General features: G+C 49.2%; 3 protein-coding genes across 3 annotated transcripts in view; 1 reads left to right on the top strand and 2 right to left on the bottom strand.

Moving 5' to 3' along the window:
- Nucleotides 1-23,905, bottom strand: part of LOC135914667 (uncharacterized) — a 74,141-nt gene that overhangs the window by 42,009 nt on the left and 8,227 nt on the right. The window contains exon 2 of the transcript XR_010568375.1: nt 9,174-9,975. The gene's annotated coding sequence lies outside the window, so the exon portion shown is untranslated. The remainder of the gene's footprint in view (nt 1-9,173; nt 9,976-23,905) is intronic.
- LOC135914666 (uncharacterized) overlaps nt 1-23,905 on the bottom strand; it is a 53,580-nt gene that overhangs the window by 2,315 nt on the left and 27,360 nt on the right. The gene's annotated exons all lie outside the window — the stretch shown is intronic.
- LOC135914652 (uncharacterized) lies at nt 18,399-23,074 on the top strand. The gene is made up of 2 exons (XM_065447582.2): nt 18,399-19,769; nt 21,647-23,074. The coding sequence occupies exons 1-2, from the start codon at nt 18,435-18,437 to the stop codon at nt 22,265-22,267; spliced, it is 1,956 nt and encodes a 651-aa protein (XP_065303654.2). The 5' UTR covers nt 18,399-18,434; the 3' UTR covers nt 22,268-23,074.

Consider the following 23,905-nt stretch of genomic DNA (forward strand, 5'->3'; position numbering starts at 1 on the left):
GCTGCCACTGAAGATCTGTGGCTCACGGTATGCACTATTGATTTGTGGTCGGTCTACACTTGCAACAATTATGCTCAATTAACTTCACTCTCGCGTTACTCAATATCCTCGCAAAAGCTCAAGCTAAGCTGATTACACCCTCAAAGAAGATGATGCACTACGTCACTGTTTACGACCCACCTGGCGGCACTGACGTTATATACATTGACAAGTACAGAACTGAAACATCCGAGGAAAGGCAATAGAACGCACTAGGCAATCCTTTTATGCGAAGCATATTACGAGGGCTCAACCCAGCTCCTCAGGCGCGGCGGTGTCGCCTTGAATACCACGTGACACCGTGACGTCACGACAGAGGAGAAGTGGCTTTGGCTCAACTCTTGCAAGATGGGCTGGCTGGGAATCGAACCAGGGTCTCCAGAGTGTGAGACGGAGACGCTACCACTGAGCCACGAGTACGATGCATCAAAGCGGTACAAAAGCGCCTCTAGTGAATGCGGTGTTGCCTTAGAAACGAGCTGTTTCTAAGGCTCAGGCGTGCGTCGCTTGCTCAGGCGCACATTTCGTTGCCGCGCCGAACGCTGCGTTGCTCGACGCTCACCGCGTCCAATGCGGGGCGTCCAAGGCGAAGCAGAGTAACGCATGAGTTGTTTCTTCGTCTAGCCGAACCAAATATAGCCAAGCAACAGCAGTTCACCAAGCTAAACAGTGGTTCAACAACTAAAATAAAGGCTAGTATGCTTCGCATCCTGGGCTTAACCTTACCTAAGCCACAGCCATTTTTTTAAGAATGAAGGAGCAGCAACGAAATGGGTGCGACAAATAAATGGCAGTAGCAAACTGCGCCAAGAGTAGCTCCAGTCCCATGCCCCCTTTCGCACGACCTACCAATCTAAGTTATGTTTTGATAGACCCTTGCACTACAGATTGCATTATCCTCGTTGTGTCATGGTGACAGACACTTCCACTATACTATTCTACATATAAACACTCATTCTGGGTACGTTTAAAGGTTCGCACAGGTTACCGGCTCACTGTCATTCTGTTGATGTGCCACCTTTGTGGTTAAATATTACACCCCTGTCAAGCGAGCAACTTAATTGCACTTACGGGGAGTGCACTTAGGTACCTTAAGTGACACGTTAGGTTACGCGGTGCTAAACGAAAAAAACAGAATGCACTCGCTGTAAAAAAAGATAATGTTGACAGGCTAAAAGCGCGTTTTTAAAGATGTATATTGCAACGAACTTTTTAAAATGATTGTTTTACGTTGCGTTATCAATAAAAACAAACTTAATATTTTTTTTTCAACAGATGAAAACGAGATTTTTTTTATTGTAAGAACATTGCAAGTCAACCCTTGTTAAGACGAGTGAAGTGAAGTGCACTCTTCTGGGAGTGACACTCCACTTGAGACGTTTTGATTTGGCAAAGTGCACTTAAACCGAGTGAACACTTTCCGTAAGCGCACTTAACTTCCCCGCTTGACAAGGGTTATTAGTATGACTGTGACCTGTAAAGTTGGCTGCTACGTGGCTTTGTGCGGATGTCACGGCGGACAGGCTAAAGAGAAATAAGACCAGCTGGTTTCCGCTTCCGTACGTAGGTTCGAAGTGGGCAGACTAAACAAGGTATTTCTCCCACCTATGCACGATGCACCATAGTCACTACGTGGAAACTACGTGGATGTTAAAACCGCCAGCGATAATGAATCGATATTCGGTCACATGAAAAGAGGCGAATTATTTGTGACGCTTTAGGCACGCGGACGAAGATGGGGAAAGCGTGTGGGCACCCAGTATTGCGATAATGTAAATTCCGCAGAACATGCAAGCGGATAATATTCGGGAAGTTTACTCTTTTGCACAATTTATTGCGCTCGTGAACGACATTTGCATATTCTGTTCACTTAAAAGCGGTCTTTCGACTTTCTTCTTAATTATAAAAGATTGCGTTTCATAATTCTTGGTGTTACCTATAATGCGATAACTTACACCTATCTGGTGAACAAGATGAGGTTATAACTCAACTTCTTTAGCTGGCAGTGAATTGCTCTTCTAGAGCGGTTGACACGTTTCTGTATGATAGTTGGCCCTACGTTGGAAGTACGTACAGGGCGAGATGATCAAGAGAGAGCAAGGAGCGATGCCGTGCTTGTTTATAGTGGGTCCGAATCAGAGTCATTGGGTTACTTTTTTGAAACCTAAGTAATTACGAGAAACCTTTTTTATCTAATTTACTTTTCCGGGGTGTTCGAGCGTAATTATACATGACGTTAAGCAGACACCGGGTTGCTAGGTTACAACTGCTTCTCGCAGTGAATTGAACGGGTTTGCCTCTGCGGAATGGCAATAAAAGATGTTGCTGCCACCGCTCTTTATCGGTAATCGGTAATAAGCGGTAATTAAATCATCGCCTCCAGTAAAAACTCACTGTCCGACTACATTATGTCATCAATGTAATGCATAGTAGCATACCGGCCGCGAAGGGAGAAACGAGAACATATTACTGCGCATGTTTGCCCCGCTTATTACAATGCGTCATCGAACTTCAGGTGCAAAGATGGAGTGACTCCTCCCTGTGAACACGGTCAGGCAATGTAGACCAGTTACCACCAACACCAAGTAAGGGAAACGACAAAAAAGACAGGCATCATTAAGGTGTAGCCATGTGTCATGACAATTACCCAGACAAGAAGATTCGCACGGATCCTGTATTTCAACGAAACCAGCGTGTTCGCATCTTGAGCTTGCTACAGGTAAAGCAAGTGCACGCAAGTGTAAAGCAAGTGTACGCCGCTCGACAGGGAAGCCTGGGATTCAGCTAGAGGTCAAATTTGTTGAATGTGCCATTTTAATCAGTGGCAGAAGTAACACTGCACGGAAGTATATCTGAAGCCAGTAAAATTCGTTCATAAAACTTACAAGTTAACCTGAACGCAGTGCACGAAACAAGTGTGCTGTCATAGTACGCATACCCATATTCATGTGCATTAAGCACCGTACTCAGCAAGTGCAGCTTCAAAACATACCAACGAGGTAGGTGAGACTGCAGACAACATATGAAAGCTGACAGAACAACATCCAACGCAATCGTTCTTCACCCTCACTCATGGTAAAGCACCAGTAAGTCAACAAAGCGTAGACGAAGAACTTGCTGCTAAAAACCATACACAGCGGCTGACAAGTCGTTCCCGAGAAGTGGAATCTCTCGTAAAAAAAGAAATCCTACAAAAGTACAATAGCTGTAAACTTCCTTAAAGATCAAGAAAATGAAGCAATATGTTTTTTACCAGTCTTTTTTAGTAACTAATACAACTTTCGACTATCAACTTTATTGCTTCGAGCGGGAAGGAAAAAAGAAAGACCGGTACAAGCTTGCCTCTCGGCAAACATGCAAGAATAACAGATATGGATAGAGATGGTAACGCAATCCGAGCGAAATTTCGCGAACGTTGTTCATTTATTGATGCAAACGCGCATCAAATCGACCATCGAGCGAAAAAGCCGGCCGCTGTCTTCTGGAAAAGAGAAAAACGGCCCTTAAATTCCCGTTGGCTGCGATTCCATGTCACAAGCACTCCTCGATGGATCACAGCGAGCAAAAGGGAACACCTGCGGTGCTAACGCACAGAGTGTTGCCTGAGGGGAAATGGAATCAACACGACGCCACGTCACCCTGCCTCTCGCTATCAGAAGCCTGTGTTATCCGCGCGCATCTTGTCCGTGCAAGTTCTCGCCTGCGTTCTAACTGCGCCTCGGTAACGCCAAATAAAAGCGCACCAAGCCAACGCCCCCTAAATAGCAGGCCTGTGCACCCTGCTTTATGTCGTCATGCTACTCGGAGCGATATTTCCATTGCCAAAACACGCGTGGCGAAAGCGGTGACGTCAAAATCACCGCGGCGTACTCGGAAGCGTCCCCATTAGATTCTATGACAATCGGGCGAGGGAGCATGACGTCACGGATCGAAGTACACCAGCCTTGCGCTATCTTGGAGGCGTTGGCCAAATGCCTCAACGCGCTCGCTTACCCGCGAGGAGTTCACGACTCGAAGGACCACTCAACGGGGTTCAACTGGACATTACCGCTTTCGCATTCACAACTATCTGGAGTGCTTAGGGGGTCCTCGGATTTCTACGCACCTGCTATCGGGCACCGTTGTAGCAAACTTAGACGCATCCTCTCTAACTCCTCGTCAGAGATTTAACATCTTTGGCTCGTCAGGCGGCACTGGCTCATTTTTTTCAATCACAGAAAAAAAAAGAATTAGGTAATGTTTTAGGGCAAAACCAGCTCCAGAGAACAGCTACTTGAACATATATGATATTTAAGGCATTGCATAAAAGCAATAGCTGCATTAGATCTTTGAACATGTGAAGTATCTCGAGCAGAGATACACCGACAATGTTTTATAAATACGTGTATTTCTTAGGGGACTTGCAGGAATCAGGGCCTGAATTTACAATACAATACATACGCCAAAGTGGATTGCAATAGACAGCATGTAAGCGAAGGCTCATATGCTGTCTGTCAGCATATAAGCCAGCCAAAAGCAAAGCTTCTTACGAAATAAAAGCTTTCTGAATAAGGCCCTAGAGGCACTTGTGAAAATGTAAGCGTTTGAACCGACCGCTTCCACAAATCGAAAGGTCGAAACTAAGGACACAATTGAGAGTGGAGTTATGCCATTGAACGCTGCCCCTGCTCTATTAGGTACACAATAATATCGCTACTCACCTGATAAGAAAAGCACCGAATTTCAAACTTATTCTCGAAGTAGTTCTCGCTTATGGAGGGGAGATAGCGCTTGTAGGGGGCAGTCAGGTTTTCAGGTAAAAGAATATGAATGCTTCGCACCACACTCCGTACCGCGTTGGCGTCCAGGTGGGCAGAGAAGAAAACTTGGGCGTCCGCAATCACGGCTTCAGAGATCTTGTTAAACATTTCCAGCACAACCTGGTCACGGTCTGGGCTAGTCATCTGCTGCGTTGCCAACACATGCCAGAGTGGAAACAGTGCCATGGTCTGACCTTCACAAAATGCCGCGTGATCCGCTAGGCTCGCCGCCTGCCGAATTTCGTCGTCAAACGTGGCCAGCGTCGAGTGTATGGCGAAGTACAGTAGCGCGGCTGCTTGAACGAGGATGTTTTTTTCCGTCAATATGCTTAAGACTGCCGCGACGTCGGGAGGGTTTTCGATGGCAATCACTGGAAATGCGCTCAAAATCTCTTGCCACGTAGATATGCCCTCTATTGGAAACTGTTCGCCTAACTCTGGCAACGGGACGATAGAGTGCCCATCATGAGAATTCTTGCGGGCCCTGCGGAATCGGCGAATTAGACTAAGCACGTCTGCCTGTGTAGCGTTTATGCCAGCGTGTCTCCTGGCAGCTTCGAACATGGCATGTCCGGCACTTGACGCGTCTAAATCGATATATGGCGCCGGCTGAAAGCTTATTAAGTAGGTGGCTTCATTCTTCTCGAATGATGATCTGTGGTACGTGTAAAACACGCTGAAAATTTCGTACCTGAAGTGTAGCAGACCGACAAGCTTGATCAGGTCCACGTTGCGCGGGGCGTTCGTAGATTTTCCCGACCAGCGGCGAAAGAGGTCGATGACGGCTTCCACTGCGTGCTCGGCAGTGAACAGATTTTTGACGCCTGCGAAGAGGCAGCTCTTGTGGTTCACCCAAATTATATCGCTGACCGGTGAGCGCAGTTTGGCCTGGAGAGTAGGGTGAACCACGAGCGATGTGAACACTCGATCCGCAATCGCGCTGCGGTCCACTCCGCTCTTTTTGTAGCAGGCATAACTGAGAATGTCAGTGCACGGATCGTTTGACAGGTTGGCCAGCGTCAGTATCGTCTCCGTGGCGTCGGGGCAGCAGAATGGCGGCACTTCGGGCAATTCACCGTTGGAGCTTGTCAACTCGTTCATCAAGATCCACACGAGTGCCACCAATCCGGAAAGAAGTAGTGTCGCGAACAGAACGACAAGCGCCACGACAGCGCGAGGGCCAGAGCTGCTCGGCGCCTCGTCGTTGGGCATTTGGTGTGGGAAGCGTCTTGCGATAGCCAGCAGGTTCGCCGCGGGACACCCGTGCAACGCCCCGCCTTCTTCTTCTCTGGCCCATGCCACGTGCCATACGACTGACCGCGAGCCGCGCCAAAACCAGGCAATCGGAACCAATTGGTGAAGAAGATCCTTGGGATATACTGGCACGTACTCACTCTGGCGGATTGGTTGAGAATCGGGTAGATCGAAGCAGGATGTCAGATAAGAGTGAAAAATTTTATACTGGTTAAGTTAGAATTGAAACATAGAGCATGGAGCGCCTGCATGATCTTGTAAATATGAAAATTTTATTATAGCAATAAAAATAGAAATGTTCCAAGTCAAATTCGGTGAAAGTAAAGAAGGCTTAAAAATTTTGCACTCAGAGATTAAGTCTCGTTTACCCTTTGGCAATGTTGACAAGCCTGTAGGTTTTGGTTCTCGAAGACTTACCAAAGCGGAAAGGAATTATTCCCAACTTGAGCGCGAAACGTTGGCCCTAGTGTTCGGGGTATCAAAGTTTCGGGACTACCTACTGGGAAGAACATTCACCTTGATCACATATCACAAGCCACTGGTGAGTCTATTTCGCGAAGATCGTCCCACGCCCATCATGGCTGCCGCAAGAATTCAGCGTTGGTCCTAGCTATTGGGAGCATAACAGTACAAGATAGAGTACGAGCGTGGCTCGGACAACCTGAATGCAGACGCACTCAGTCGGCTTCCTCTAGAAACCACCGAGGACACATCAGAGGAGCTACATGGGTACGTACACTCGCTGCAGTGGCTGCATTACACGCCCCTTCCTTCGCAAGCAATGAGACAGTTGACCGAAAAAGATCACGTACTTCATGCTTCGTGCTTAATGGTTGGCCAAAGGAGCGCAACGCTCCCGATCCGCGGTTGGGACCATACTTCGCACGAAAGAGTGAGCTAACTCGCCTACGAAGGTATCATTTACTGGGGTCACAGGGTCGTGATTCGCAAGGCTGCTCGTGGCGCCATGCTGCAATTCCTGCATGAGACGCACTCGGGACTGTCTACAATGAAGGCATTGGCCCGTAAGGTCGTGCGGTGGCCCGGCATCGAGGGAGTTATCGAACAAATCAGAAGGAATTTACTACATGCATACAAGCAAGCTGAATGCCACCGGCAAAAATACCAGTAATCTGGCCACTAACGCACGAGAATTGGTCACGTGTACCTTTAGATTGTGCTGGTCCAGTGAATAACACCATAATCCTAGTGGCCATAGATTCACATTCGAAATGGATCAAAGCAATTCCAGTGCGTCATGCCACAGCGCAATCGACAGTTACATCAGTGCGTGAAATCTTCAGCAGGCTGGGCATACCAAGAACCATTGTGACAGACAACGAAACTCAGTTCACGTCAGAGACAAGGTCGATTCAAATAGGTCGCGAAGCTTCGGGCGAAAAGCGGTTCAGTACAGATTGTCACCGACATAAGCATGGGGGGTTATGGGAGCAGCGATTGAAGCGCGACTTAGTTTGAAGGGAACAAACATTGGGAAAGAAAAACCCGTTTTTTAATTCAAACGAGACAGTTAGATTCATTCAATGAAAATAAAATTCCTAGTCAATTTTATTTATTCGTGATAAGTTAAGAAAATACGTTTAATTTTATTATTATAATAAATGCATTTTTTTTCAGCGCCGATCGCTACAGGGGGCGTTGACGCCACTATCACTCGCTGTGCAATGCACGTCTTGAAATGGGCAGAAAGGCGCACTCGTATCACCTGTTGAAATACGCCCCCCTCACAATTTGTGCTTTCTTGCTTGTCGAAGTTTGTTTGAATTTGGTGACACGGGTAGATTCATTGCTTCTTAATCTCTTCACTCACGCGGCCAACGCTATTCGCGAAAGCGAGCTTTCTCATAGAAACGCGGCCTCTTGCGTGCGCCGATCCCGGGATAGCGCACAGCCGCACGAAGACATTTACATCATCTTCAGGTTTCTGTTATTGCTTGACCCTTTTCATATTGCAGCGTGAGAAGACTTTCCATAAAAAGCATGCGCTGTCGGTGCTTTTTTTTTTTGATGACATTTGCATGTGAGCTGTCATTGTCAAAATTCAGAGGACTAACTTTGTCAAGAACGTAAGACAAGGCATGAGCGACATTAGTGAGAGAATGGTGCGGCAATATAACCCGCACACACCGCACGTCATACGGCAAGGCGTGGCATATACATATACCTAAAATATATATGACAATTTTCGCTCACGGAACGCCCGGCGCAGGACGCCAAAACCGGATTTTCTGCGACACGGAGCGCTTAACGCTGTCGCTTTGAAACCACAGGTAAGCTGCCCAAATGCCTGTTCGGTGGGCCAGCTCGAATTTTGAATTAGACACTAATGCAATCGTCGGTGAATTTTTTTCTAGATAACATTCCAAACAATGCTTACTTGAGCAGCTGCCAGTACCAGTGTCCAACGTCTACGCTGTCTATGATGGCGATGGCGAGAACGTAACAATTTGTGTTTTCAATCTTTTTTGCCGTGTACATGGCTGTTGCGCCGTCAGAAGCAATTGTGTTTATCGATTGTGTATTGGACTGGGCCGGGCCAGGAACAGGCTACCTGGCTCTCGGTCAATCGTCGGGCGGGGGTGGCCCGCTTTGTATAGCGTCGGGGCCGGACCGGGCCGAGCCACGAAATTGAGGCCCGTGCAAATCTCTATAGCCGCGAGCACCGCGTGCTAGCTGATGCACGCCGCGCATGGACAATACGGACGCGCCAAGCTGGCGATAAAGCTTTCTAAAATGCAATTAATTATTTAAATAATTATGGGGTTTTACGTGCCAAAACCACTTTCTGATTATGAGGCACGCCGTAGAGGAGGACTCCGGAAATTTCGACCACCTGGGGTTCTTTAACGTGCACCTAAATCTAAGTACACGGGTGTTTTCGCATTTCGCCCCCATCGAAATGCGGCCGCCGTGGCCGGGATTCGATCCCGTGACCTCGTGCTCAGCAGCCTAACACCATAGCCACTGAGCAACCACGGCGGGTATTCTTAAATGCAAGAAATACAAAATAGGCGTTACGATATCAACCGGAATGCGTAGCGAGCAAAACAATATGCTCACCTTCAGGCGCACGTCGCACTCCACGCTCTTCAATTCTGCCCTGCACTTTCCGAAGATTTTCTGAAGAGCGGAAGGCACTGCCGAGTTATTCCCTTGCGCAATAAACATGATTAGCAGCGTACGAGTCAGAACCACCAGCCAACCTGCTTCGTTTCAAGCACTCGCCGACGTTGCTGACGCTTCCGTAGCTTCAAAGCAGCAGGAGTGGCTCGTTCCGCGGTGCCATTATCGCACGGCGACAGCAGTGGCACACACGCTCGGCCTACGCGTTGCGAACTTCTGTTGGCTGCCTTTCACCTTAGATCAACCACTCACCACGTGATAACTAGCCCAGCACTTAAGGCGCGGATACAGTCCGGCGCCACGCGCGATGCAGTCACGCTACGCGGCGCGAAGCGGACGCTCTGTACAGTCTAGCGTCACCGCTCAGCCAGCGTGACTGGCGGCATACGGCGCGCTTTGACGCGGCCGGCTCGGGAATAGAACAAGTATCACGCGCTCGAGTCGCTCGACAAGAGCGCATCGCGAGCTAGCTTGGCTGGCTGGCCTACAGTTTCGGTGCAATGAAGACATTGCGCTGTGTTTGCGCATTTGGCAAACGAGAACAAAAGGCTCGCTCGCCGCCCCTGTGTAAGCGCATGCGCTGCGGCGACAACCACCGTGGCGACAGCTCGTCGCCGCACATGACCGCACGGGTGCGGGCCATTTTCAGAGCGGTGAACTGCACACGGGGGCCAAATCTTCGGCGATCCTGGCGTCGCCGGCGTGACGTATCAGGCTTCGTCAGTCGCAGCCCGGCACGCTGCAAATGCCAAAAATTATTCCTCAGATTTTTTTTAGAATGGCAGCCCTCAAACTAATTTCATGAAACATAACTCTGACAGCAAATGCCTTTTATCTTAAATCTTCTCCGAATATTAAATATTAAAGGTGCGAAACAATACCAGAGCTCCAACCTAAATGCGATGAAATTCCGCTGGCGCGGCTCTTTTTAGGTTGCACTATATCTTCGGAATCGACCCACGAAATAAGTTTGAAACATATCTGATACGGAAAGGTGTTGGTAAGTCACTAAGAAAGATTTTGTCTTGAATAATAAATAAACATAAAGAGCCCGACGGCAGGATGGGAACAGAGCAACACTAGCACAACATATCGATCTTCTAGCCATTAGGCCACTTGCGCATGCCTCAGTAAACCAAGCGTGCAAAACGCTTGGCGCGTTTCATGGGATAGTCATAAACCAGGGCTAGCTATAGAGAAAATTAATTATGATTGGTACTGCGTTAGGCTACTGCATACACGCTTTCCACAAGCTGTGCATTGCCGTTAGAAAAAAAAACATGAAATGGTTCACCATCACAAGTAGTTGGAAACAGGTATCGTACACTGTGAGGGTCGATGTTGCAATCCTTTTTCAGAGTTCGAGTTTTTGCATCTAATAAAACAATGTTCAGCTGCCTCCGGCACATCACACACACTGCAGTAACCAGGAAAAACAAAAATGCACTTTTTTTTTTATTTTGCAACAATGTTTTCACTGACAATGTTTAAGAATGTCGTTTATGAAAATACATCTTTGTGTTAAGAGGAATATACATTTTGCGAACTTCGTTATTTAGTATGTTGTGGCCCGGAAAACGAATATATAGTGACCGGTCAAAAGGGGGCGGCAACGTCATGGATAATAAATCATTACATAGTGTCTTGCGCGACGCTGTGCACAGGTACTAGATGGCAAACCAAGTTCGAAGGAAGAGAACCGAGCTTTCCGGGGGGGGGGGGGGGGGGGAGGGGGTTTTGGGCCCCGGAGCTCCTCTTAAGGTGGCGCCTTTGATCAGGCAGGGCTCTAAGAGTCGATTGTTAAAATTAAACGAGTCGAAATCCGGTTATAACAAAGCTTCCCTCCTTTGAGGTCAATGGGTTTAGCGTTGGCGTGCCCCAGAAGAGAAAAAAGCAATGAATGACTCACACAATCTAGATCTACTTGGAGCATTTCAAGCTACTCTTCACAACCGTGCAGGGGATATGTATATTGGTTCGTACGAAGCGGCTCCTAATCCCACACGTCCGATGAGAACCAATGAGAATTGTCATCGCCAGTAGTGATAGATTAGATAAAGCTTTTGCAAATATTTTATAGTCGACATCTGACAGCGTTATTGGCCTGTAGTCCTCAACGGAACGCACTTTCTCTCCGTCAGACGTTTTCGGAATTAAAACATTGTGGTTTTCGCAAAACGAACGTGGAAGAGTCTCCATTTCGATACATTCGAACGCCAGCGTGGCGTTCCAGTCGCGGTGATGGTTGGAGACGTACATCGACAGCATCTCTATAATTGTTCGCTTGAGACGTTCCGCAAGGCCACTCGTTTGTGGGTGGTAGGCGGTGGACAGATTGTGCTCAGTGGCACAAGAGCGGAGAAGGCCGTCGACAACTTGAGACAAGAACGAGCGGCCGCGATCTGTAACTGTCGAAGTGCACCGTGCTGCAGAATGACCTCGTGGAGGAGAAAATCGGCGACATCTTTTGCACAACTAGTTGGCAACCCCTTTATTATCGCGTAGCGTGCCGCGTAATGAGTAACGGCGGCGATCCACTCATTCCCTCTAGTCGACGTCGGAAAAGGGCCAAGCAGGTAAAGGCCTACGCGAAAGAACGGTTCAGAGGGAACTTCAATTGGATGGAGTCGTCCGACAGGTGGTAGGGGAGGTTTCTTCCGGCGCTGACACAATTCGCAAGTTGCGACATAACAAGGCACAGAGCGGTAGAGACCCGGCCAGAAGAACCGGCGCCGTACGCGGTCGTATGTACGCAAAACTCCGAGGTGCCTGCCATCGGTGCATCGTGAAGTTCTTCGAGAGCGATGGGTCGCAGATGACGAGGAAGGACAAAGAGCAACTCAGGGCCGTCAGGGTTGGTGATGCGGCGGTAGAGGGTGCTGTCGTGCAGCAGGAACATGCGGCACGTGCCATCAGTGGCGCCAGATTGCACTCCGGCGATGATGGACTGTAAGGTTTCACCGCGTTGTTCTTCAGCGCGCATGTCGGTCATGTAAGTAAAAGCCATCATGCAGGTCACCGGATCACGCGCAGCAGGATCAGGGGGATCCACGGGGTGACGAGATGGGCAGTCAGCGTCCTTGTGGAGGCATCCAGTCTTGTAATTGACAATAAATGAAAATTCCTGGAGCCGCAAAGCCCAGCGACCTAGCTGTCCTGTCTGCTCCCGGAGGGAAGACAACCATCAGAGTACGTGGTGGTCTGTAACGACCGAAAACGTGCGGCCATACAAATGTGGCCGGAACTTGGAGGCAGCCCAAACTAAAACCAAGCACTCCCGCTCGGTGATGGAGTAATTTCTCTCGGCAGGTGACAGCAGGCGGCTGGTGTAAGCTATCACGCACTCGGTACCAAACTGTTGTTGAGCGATAACAGCGCCGATGTCATGGCCGCTTGCGTCAGTGTGGACTTCGGTCGGTGCAGATGGATCAAAGTGGGCAAGTATGGGAGGGGTGGTCAGAAACCCGATAAAAGCGGCGAACGCGTGAGCCTGCTCCGGTCCCCATGTGAATGGCGTGTTCTTTAGAAGATGTGTCAAAGGCCGAGCAACGTCGGCGAAGTCCTTGACGAAACGGCGAAAGTAAGAACACAGGCCGACGAAGCAGCGCACGTCAGAAGCAGAAGATGGTACAGGGAAACTGCGTACGGCGCGAACTTTTTCCGGATCTGATCGGACACCGGATGCGTCAACAAGGTGTCCCAACACAGTAATCTGACGGCGCCCGAACTGACACTTCGTGGAGTTCAGTTGCAGACCGGCGTTTTGGAAGACCGCAAGATGGCAGCGGGTCGGGCAAGGTGGCTGCCGAACGTGGGAGAAAAAACAATAACGGCGTCAAGGTAACAAAGGTGGTTTATTGGTAGCCTCGCAGAAGAGAGTCCATCATACGTTCTAATTTCGCAGGGGCATTGCATAGGCCAAAGAGCATGACTTTGAACTGATATAAGCCATCCGGTGTGATGAAGGCCGTCTTCTCGGGGTCCATTTCATCAACTCAAATCTATTAGTAGCTGGATCAAAGATCGATGGACGAGAAGTATTTAGCTCCGTGCAAGCAGTCCAAGGCGTTATCGATGCGTGGTAGTGGGTAGACGTCTTTTCACGTGATCCTGTTTAAATGACAATAATTGACGCAAAAACGCCAGGTACCATCTTTATTTTTCACAAGGGCGACAGTTGAAGCCCAAGGGCTGGCTGTTGGCTCTATGACCCCCTTGCGGAGCATTTTGTCCACTTCTGATTGGATGACTCGACGTTCCGCATGCGACACACGATAGGGACGCCGACAAATAGGATTCGTGTCTCCAGTATTTATACGGTGGTGAAACACAGATGTTTGCCCTAAAGGCATGTCGCCGAAACCAAAGATGTCACTGTACGATTCAAACAGGAGACGTATGTCCGAGGCCTGTGAAGAAATAAGGTCAGGCGCAATCATTTTCGCGAGATCATCCGTTTAGGAACGAGAGCTGTGAGCTGCAATTGGCGCCAATAAACCACTCTCGGCATTCAGACTCTCAATGTCAAATTCGGAACCACTAGAAATACTAGCCAAGAACATGCCGGCCAGAATCACTTGAGGGCACAGGCTGAAATTCAGAAGTGGTAGAACGACGTCGTTATTATTAAATTATGGGGTTTTACGTGCCAAAACCACTTTCTGATTATGAGGCACGCCGTAGGGCAAGACTCCGGAAATTTTGACTACCTGGAGTTCTTTAACGTGCACCTAAGTTTATACAGACAGGTGGTTTCGCATTTCGCCTCCATCGAAATGCGGCCACCGTGGCCGGGATTCGATCCCCCGACCTCGTGCTCAGCTGCCCAACACCATAGCCACTGAGCAACCACGGCGGCTTGACGTCATTATTAGTAACCGTGACCAGCATATGCGGAACAGCAACGTTCCGGTCCAAATGGATGTCGATGATAGAGCGAAGCACACATCGTCAGGAACCTGTGGCTGGGCGGTCAAAGTGACGTAAGTAACTGCCTCCGGTGATAGACGCACATCGGGAAGCGAGCAATAGCGCGGTGGGCCGGTGCTAGGGGCATCGGCGAGTTGAGGCAGTTCCAACTGAAGAACGCCTGTCACTCAATCGATGAGAGTAGAATGAGTGGATAAAAAGTAGAATCCAAGGATAACGTCGTGAGGGCAGTTGTCGATCACAGCAAAGAGAACAGTAGTAGGGCGACCGGCTATGCTTAATCGCGCAGTACACATTCCAAGAACAACCAGCACGTCGCCATCGGCCACACGAAGCACTCGGGCAGCTGCTGGGTTGAGGGCCTTCTTTAAACGTCTACGTAGGCTGGCACTCATCACAGATACGTGGGCTCCAGTGTCGACGAGTGCTTGGACAGGTACGCCGTCTATTTTAGCGTAAATTACACTTCTCCTTGTAGGCACAAACAGAGGATTTGCTGCAGTAGTAGGCAATGCAGCACCACCTCCAATGGCTGCATTTCTCAGTTTTCCAAAAGGGTGCGGCCAAAAGTCACAGGGGACGAAAGGCGACGTGGCTGCGGCGCGTGACGATGGGCGACGTGTTTACAGTGAACGAGACTGGTGTCCACGCGGCGATAGTGCGCGACTGTACCACGTGTTCCTAGCAGAGTTGTCGGCGCTGTTAGACTCGGAGATGGGCAAAACATTGCGAGCATTTCAATCAAAACGGCTCAGATTGGTCGGCGTGCGAGGTGTTGAAGGCCACGAATTGCGACAGTATCGAGTGACATGACCAGTGTGGCGACAAGTGAAACATAACGGCTGCTCGTCCGTGGTTCTCCACTCAGTCGGATTGCGATAACGCGGAGGGAAGCATTGGAGTGGAGCGAAAATAGTAGAAGGGCGTTCGTCAGCTCTGCGATTGGTGACAGCACAGACAGAATGTAAACCAATGTTTTCAAGTTCCTGGCGAACGATGGCTTGTACGAGGGGAACTGAAAAAGTGGTAGCATCAGGGCTACGCGAACAGAAGGCTGCAGGCGCCATCGCATCCAGTTCATGTCGGACGATTCGCACCACATCCTCTGATGGCGACGCATGCTACGCATGAACGTACGGGTTGATCTTCACACGTCGATGTTGCGGCAGTATTGGGAAGTCTGACGAATGGTAGCAGGACGCGTCAGCTTTTGATCTGCGCGAATTATCGGGACTCTTTAATGATAGCACTAGCTGTAGAGCAGCTTTTGCACATGGGCAGATTAAAGGCGTCGTCAGCAATGCCCTTAAGCACGTGCCCGACCTCATCAACTTCTGTCATGTCGTGATCGGATTTACGACAAAGTGCCAGCACGTCCTGGATGTACGAGACATAGGACTCCGTGAGGGAATGGGCACGAGAAGCCAGTCCCTGCTTTGCGGCACTCTTACGGCCGTCTGGTTTGCCAAACAATTCCGTCAACTTCTCCTTGCATTGGTCCCAGCTGATTAGCTCCTCTTCGTGGTTTTCGCACCGCACCTTTGCCGTGCCTCTTAGGTGGAACAACCGGTTAGCTAGCATAAGCGTGGAGTTCCATCTGTTGATTCCACTCACGCGTTCATACATAGCCACCCACTCTTCAACGTCGGCACGATCGGTCCCGCAGAAATTTTCAGGATCCTTGGGTTGTACAACCACAACCGAAGGTGACAGCGATGTTGCTGGCGACGGTGACGTAGGAGGCGGCAACGACGTTGATCCTGCGTGCTTACCGTCATTCATGGTGCGGACGGTGACGCGACGTCCACTGCGGAGCTCCGTTTCCAGCCGTGGTACCGCGCAGTTACGGAGATGTTGGCAGTATAGAAAGACTGTGTTTACAATATATATATATATATATATATATATATATATATATACATAGAAGATGAGTCAGAGTAGTTAAGATGGTTGACCACCAACAACACGCAACAGCCAGCGTCTCGCAATCTTCTTCCTCTCTCTTCTTTCATCCTTCCGTAACAATATTTTAGAGCGCAGCTCATAGGCGCCCGTTTCTGCAGCGAGCAGCGGCGTTCCCCGCGTAACCGAACAAACGAACACAGCGAAACATGAGAGCGAACAGTGCGCACAGCGGGGGATGCAGGAAGTGGCGAGAGAGAAGAGCGAGGAGGAAAGCGAAGAGAAGGCGGCAGCAGAACCATTAGGCCGAAAGCTGAGGAAGGTATGACGAAACCATGAGGAGAAAGGCGTAGTGCCGCGCACGAGGGGCATTGCGGCGATGGCTATGAAATGGCGCCAGAGTAGCGCGAGTCGTCTGGGTCTGTCGGTGGCGGCTTCTGTGAATCGTGCCAACTCGTCACCCACGCGCTTGCTCCACGCGCTGGGTCCCGTTATCTCCAGATTAGCCAGGCAGTCGCACCTCACTTGGCTCCATTTGCAACGTGCCGCACGAGACCGACTATACGCGCGAGCCGATATATCGCTAAATGAAAACACGTATAGAGCTGTCCTTAAACTTTGCATTAGGGAGTATCGTAATCGTCAGTGAGTTTTTAAATGATGGCGAAAGTCACGTGGGGCACCCTGAACATATATTCGGAACATACCGGCGACCAGTGGTCGCTGGGGTACATACCCGGTAGCACACTGGCCCACATTTTTAAGATGCACTATTTCTGATGCCGCATTTAGATGCACAGGAACACCTGATTCGGAAAAATGGTGGTGACTCGCTGAGCAAGACAAAGTCTTGCTTAGCATAATTGTGGATATATTGTAGGAGTACGATATTTAGCGCGCTGCCCTCCCTGCAGAGACGATGTATTCATGCAAAAATACACACAGTTCCTCACAATGAACATGCCGAGTGCTCGCACTGAAGGCTGTCGTGAAATATCTACCAGACATCTTCGCTGTCCTGTTGTTTTCCCGGTTTTTCTATGATGCTTTCCTTTTTTTTTATGAAGCGCTGGAAATGTCTTAAATTTGCTACTAGTCGAGATTGCCGCATTAAGAGCATGAAGAAAGAACATAGTATTCGGAACAATGCTATTCTCAAACCTAATAAATAAATAAGAAATTGTTCTTACTGTATGAATGATGATGCTGACAAATGATGATGATAAGCAGTTATGGCGCGTACCCACTAAGGAAGATAGGCTAACAATGCTGCCGCAGGACGTAGCTAAAAACAAGCGGAAAATGACACCGTCTAGGCGGAAAACAAGGTTAGTGTCAATCGCGTCCCTTCCGCTGTTCCTTCGTAAAAACATGTACCAACAGCGCCAATTTAGCACACTGTTGGAAAATCTAAAAGCAGAAGAAAGGTCGAATACAGAGAATAAAGGAGCTTCTTTTCCGCTATTTCGTAGGAATTTGCCTAAAGTCCGCTTTGTATGGGTCTCCTGTCATAGCGGAATCTTTTTAAATGAATCAGCTGACTCACTCGCATCGTCGTCCCTAAATATATTAGTCTTAAATTTTGTTCCCGATTTCGCTGTTTTAAGGAAAGCTAGATTTAAATGTCTTGTATTTCTCAATTGTAATGAATCATGCCTACTTTGTGCAGATTATTTTCAACATCTAAATTACCAGTGGAACACGAGCAAATGCCTTTCCCAACAATGCGAGGTTACCTCATCAAGCTTCCGTTGTATAGTTTCCCGTATAAACTTTCACCTTTATAGATCTGGCTTATCCATAATTAACGTCTGCACTTTTTGCAATGAACCAAAAACTATGAACCATTTCTTACTTTCCTGCTGCCGCTTCTCCTCCCTCTACGCAATGTTCCTCATATTTCAAATTACTAAGCTTGAGTTAGTGCTTATTACACCAAATATTTCGTCCTCTGGTGCCTGTCAATTAGGCACAAGGCATGGGTGAACGATTACTGCTGTACACTAGTTCATTGAAGCGTCAGGAATGTGTCGCTGCTAGGGTACCGGCTGTGGGACACTTTTTTCATTTTATCCTCAATCTATGTATAGGCCCTCTAAAAATGTTTATTGGCATTTACTTACACCGTTTTGAATGTTTGCCTTCACCCCTCTTGGTATTTTGTCAGATGCATCCCCCTGAAGGTACGAGCCATGTTTTGAGGCAACGACTGCCGCGTCCTCCCATGGTTCGTGCCGCATCTTTGGAGCATGTCATGAGGTGCGAGTCAAAGGAGAAGAAAAAAGGAGCATCTCGAGCATAACGTCCACATCTGCAGAAGAAGAAGAAGAATCTCTGCTCTCTTTCCATAAGGCGTTTCCCAATGAAATGCCCGCTGAGGAAGCGTCGAGTACCGACCACCCCGACGTTTTCCTTACAAACTTGGTTCTGCTAGCGCCACTGCTTCTGTCCGTCATTGTAGTGCTCCTCTGGACTCTGGTCCACGCGCCCGTAGACACCTCATCCGAGCCCAGTCCTGAAGTGCCGCCCTTCTGCTGCCCCGACGCCATCCAAACGATAATCATGCTGTCCAACCTGACGGTAGACCCCTGCAACAACTTCATCAGCTACGCCTGCTACAAGAAGAGCGAGCTGGACCGCCAGGCGATCGTGGAGCGCGCGCTCGCCTCGGCCGTGGTCCATCCGACTCTGCAGGGCAAGCTGCGCTCGCCGGTCAGCGACATCCTCAGGATGCACCACGAGAGCTGCCTCGTCTCAGCCGTCAGAAATCTGTTCACCGCCGAAAACGCAGTGCGAGCCGTCATCGACCTCTTTCACCGCTGGTCGGGAACACCTGCGATCTCGCCGCATGCCGCGGACCTGCTCAAGCTCGTCGGTCTGTTACACTTCCGGTACTACATCTACAGCATCTTTAGAACTAACATTCTTTTACGGCGTGGAAGCAACGAAATGATCTACTTCATCGGCGCTGTAACCGCGCCATACATACTGACCACCGGCTCTAAGGATTCGATGAAGTTCAGGAACGTCATGTTCGAGGCCGCGAACAGTTATACTGGTCTAAATGTTACTCGCGCAGCCCTGATGACTCTGATCACCCGACTAAGAAACGCGCGCAAACTTTTCGAAGAGAGAATCTACGGCGGGAAATTGACCTTCCTGGACGAAGTGTTTCCCAATGCAGACATGTCCTCATGGAAGGTAATTCTGAGGACGTTCCCACTGATTCGAATTGAGGATCCCCCCAATCTCGCGGCCATCGTAGAAGTACTCACGGACAAGGACGCGTCCGTCCAGGCCGCGGCGCTCATCTACTTCTCTGTGCACACGGCGTGGCTCGTGTTTCGCGAAGAAGTCATAAATACGGAGGTGGCACCGAGTCTTGTGGCTCGGGCGTCTTTCTGCAGCAAGCGGATCGTGCAACTGTTTTCGCTTTGGGACGTGTTGTTAACGCAGCAGATGACTAGTCCAGACCGAGATGCGGTCGTGCTACAGCTATTCGAAAAAGTCGCTGATGCCGTGCTTGCGGACGCTCAAACCACCTTCTCCGCACACCTCAACTCGAGCGAGGTTCGCAGAGTGGTGCGAGGCGTTCGCGTCGTGTTGGCCGTGGACATGACAGCGCCATACTCTCACCATCTGCCCGACGCCAGCGATAACTACTTTGAAAATGCCATGGAGATCCGCGATTTCTATTTCCAGGTGAATACTCGGTGGCTAAAGTATCATTGATCCAACCATGACAGAAGTTCACTGGGAAGTTGGAGGCTTCGAGTGAGCAACAGAGATCGAACAAGCAATGTTGCTGGGGCCCCAGCTGGACTCCAGCGGCATTCCTCGTTCAATAACTATTGATCACTCTAAAATAATATTAGTAAGCCCGGTTGCTATCGCTTCATTTCAAGTAGGCAACTTAACACATTTATACAGTACGTGACGCTCCTAAATGAGAATTGCAGTGCATGTCCCGTTTACATGAGGGGGAGGGGGGGGGGGTTAGATGACTTGCAGAAAACTCGTGATCGGACTAAGTAGATCTCGAGACAAACGAGCCACCGCGCACGCATCTTTAGCATTTACCAAATAAAGTGGCGTTTCGAATTCCGGTGGAACTTTATCGAGGTCCTCGAATGACGTCCTTAGCGCTTCCGCTTGCCCCGCATTGAGTCAGAGAAATACACATTGATCCAGGGAGGCATAGCAACGCCCGCCTGCGTACGCGTTGTACTGATCTCTTGGCAGATCCGCAATTTAAGGTGCCGGCGCGCTTTGAGACGGGTCTACTTAGGAGGCTAAGTCAGTGCAGGTCTATCATGACATCAGTATATGCACGATATGTGTCCTCTGAATTGTTTTGATGCAACAGGGTGCAGAACAAATTATTTTGGATGATGCAGCCAGGTATGACATAGACGGAGCAACAAACTGCATGAGAGTTCAATATAGAACATTTAAAGGGGCTTTGAAGCACTGTTTATCAAAGTCGAGAAATTCATTTGAAGCTAAAATAGACTATTTTACAGATAACTTTGATGCAGCGGGTAGTTCAATGCGTTCAGGAGAAGTGGAGTTATTGGCAACCAAAGGATGCCAATGATCCCGCTCATCGCAGTGCACCCGCTCCTTCACCAGTACATTGCACTGCGAAGGCTACGGCGGATCCTGGTGTACCCACAACGCTCCGCCTAGAGAACGTCACCATGGCGCGTACTTCAAATTTGATTTTGTATGTACCCATAGGCGACCCCAATTTCGATTTTGGCACCTACGACGCGCCAAACGTGGTTGTCCTCGGAGAGCCGCAGTGCGCTGAGTGAGAGGAATCGTCACGGCATCCCGTGAAGGCCGCGGTATCTACGCTACGTAGCAGACCACAGCTTCATGCAACTGTAGTGTGCAGCGTTTGCTTTGTTGCACTATGCTTGAGTGCGCGCTCGCGCTCATATGCTCCAATCTGCTACGTGGCGCGGACCAGCTTTGTCCTGCACCAGCTTCACCAACGGATAGTTTTCTTAAGCGCTTTCAATAGCTCCAATTACGAAGCGAAGTCTGCCAAGGCGTCTAGCCAGGAGCGGCCAGGAGTCAGCGCGCGGTGGCAAGCGTGCCGGTAGTCGGACCTCAAGTTTAGTGTGGTTCGAGGCTAGTTGTGTTTTCAAAACTAGTCGAAATTAGCGAAACCCGACGCTTACGAAGCTGGTAAGCAGGGTGGTCAAAGTTTGATTTCTACACGGGCGTCCGCGGCCGACCATGAGCAGACGGCACTCAGCTTCTTCCGGAAGCGCGTAATTCTTACCGAAATTCGAAAGCAGATTTCCGCTTACTTCAGCCTGTTTATTACACTGCATTAATAAATACACACTAGCAGTAAGAAGAGGCAGCCGGAAGAAAATGAGGCGAATGTTTCTGTTGAAAGAGAGAGCTCGAGAAAAAGGTGGCTTCGCGCTCCGCTTGCAAGCTCTACGCGTCGCGCATGACTGCAAAATTGCGCCAAAGGGGTTGTTGAGGACCCTTAAACCTCATGCAAGACTGATATCTGCGCTTCCTAATGATGTAAGGAATTTTCATTTCCACTTTTCCAGGTGCGACGCATGAACGCTGCGCGCGGCCTCGTAGAGCTGCACAGGTTCCGAGAAAACTTGTTCCAGGCGTTCGTCAGCAGAGCGGGCAACAGTATCGTCATCTCGGCCGCCGTGTATGCGCTCCTGAACTTCAACGTCACCCACAGAGGAAACCGTAGCCGAATCAACGGCGCCATTGTCAACAATGCCGCTGTGCTGGGAATCCTACTGGCCGACGCTCTCTGGGACGCACTGGTCGAGCGAGCACACTTGGATATGGAGACCAGCGAGCACCTGTCAGATCGCGTGTCCTGCACGAAAGTGATCTTCGGACGCGCGTTGGCCCCTAATCTGAAGCACCCCCTGCTATCGCTGCGATCGACGGCCCGTATCGTCGCCACCCCGGGCTGGCACCGGAGGGAGCCGGCGTTCGGCTTTCACAGGTTTTCGGCCAGTCAAATATTTTTCATGCTTTTCGCCCTGCACCACTCGTGCCAGACTCTCAGCTCGAACGACGACGACTTCGGGCTAAGATTGTCGACGTCCATTCGGCACCTGGAAGAGTTTCGCGAGGCCTTTGGTTGCGCGTCGCAGCGGGAGGTCAACTGGGAGACTGTCTGTGAAGAAGAACCGGAAGACTGACTCACCGGGTTCCTTGTCCCGCCTGTTGCGTACGCGCGGATTTGTGGCGCGAAAGCTGGGCTTTTAGTCAGGGTGCGCTGTATTCTGCTTAAATGATAGTTCCCACGTATTGGCGCCCTTTAGGTATGTGTACTCTGAAACTAACTTGAACTAAGATATATAGGAGTCACGATTTCAACGTGATTCTTGTCTGCCACGTTATATAGCTGCTTTGTTATTGTGCGCCTGTACTGTCGAACACCAACACTACTAGCTGAATGCGGTGAACGCGGGTGACACCTTTAATTTTGAATTTTCGAATAAGCCAATTTCGTCACTATTGTTTTGCATTCTTCCAGTTATTTCTTGCCAGTTTCATGAACGTCAGAGTTTTAGAACGAGGACGGCAGTGGTGTCTTGCTCTGCTCGCCAGCCGCCGTGTAATGTATGGCCAACAAAGATGCGACAACGTCGTAGGCTGGCCCCAGGTGTTAGAGTTGTGCCTCTTTGAATCCTCTGTTATGCAACTGTTTGATAGCCACTGGCACGTTGCGCGATGCTTAGTCATGTACCTGTAGTTTTTCTTGAAACGCGTGCCGTTTAGTACGTTGTCGTTTCCAGTCGTTTTGTTTTCCTCTCGTTACTTGCAATGTTACGATGTCCTGTTCATGTCTGGCGTGTTTGTGATTTTAGATCTTTAATTTTATTTACTTCGTCTGTTGGTGTTCCGTATATCCCACGCCTACCTAAAACCTGACACAGAGGTTGGCAGTTGTGCAAAAATAATTAAATGCGCGGATCAAATTGTAAAAAAAAATCACAAACGAGTACAGCGTCTGTAGACATCAGGATTCTGTCTATATTTACGTTCTTTGCCCATGGGTCACCTTAAACAGAGCCTGAACACCCGTGCGCATAACATTTTGGAACGAATTCGTAAAGCGCACTGTCAAGTTCAATAGCCCGAATATTTTTCGCATGATTGGGTTAATTTATGGCAATTTATTTGATGCTGAGCTCAATTCAACGTTGAACATTTTTAATCGACAAATTCTGCAGGGTAGCGATGGCGGTCCGGGAAGAATTACGTGGGAAAACAATTGCTCCCGCCGGAAGGCAAGGGGAACGCGGCCATAACGAAGCACGTATGAAACGCTATGGGGGACGACAAGTGTAACTGTATCCCAGGCGACATCGGCACGAATTGCTTTAAAAGCGTTAGTATTAAAGAAAACGGGGCTCATTGAAAAACTTTAGAATGTGAGAACTCATGCGTTCCTTTCTTTTCTGTTAAATCTTATCTTTTCTGCCTTTACTTTGTCCCCCTGTGCAGAATAGGCAACCGGAATTTAATCTGTTAATCTGTGTGCCTTTCACCTCTTGTTTTCCTTCCTCCTTTCCTGTATAAGGTAAGCCGAGGCGCGTGAGAAGGTATCATGGTTACCTGAACTTGAGTATGAAAACTTGATATTACGTATGCGCATAAAATCCGAAGTGCGCACTAGACTAAAGATCGCTCAAACAGCGGCTTTTTCTTCTTTGTTTTTTTTTTGTTTTTTTTTTCAGGCTGGCTGTAGTGGCATAGCAAAAACTACGAATGAGACGCGCATAGTACAATGAGAGATGGGCTGGGTGTCCTTCGGTGCACGGGAGGCCCAG

This window comes from Dermacentor albipictus, chromosome 4 (assembly GCF_038994185.2).
Source record: "Dermacentor albipictus isolate Rhodes 1998 colony chromosome 4, USDA_Dalb.pri_finalv2, whole genome shotgun sequence".
Taxonomy (NCBI): Eukaryota; Metazoa; Arthropoda; class Arachnida; order Ixodida; family Ixodidae; genus Dermacentor; species Dermacentor albipictus.

Bases quoted from the DNA above. Each gene is read 5' to 3' on its own strand.
- LOC135914652 (XM_065447582.2), top strand. From the start codon at position 18,435: ATGCCCGCTGAGGAAGCGTCGAGTACCGACCACCCCGACGTTTTCCTT. The intron at 19,770-21,646 runs GTGAATACTCGG...CCACTTTTCCAG, and splicing joins TCCGCGATTTCTATTTCCAG to GTGCGACGCATGAACGCTGC.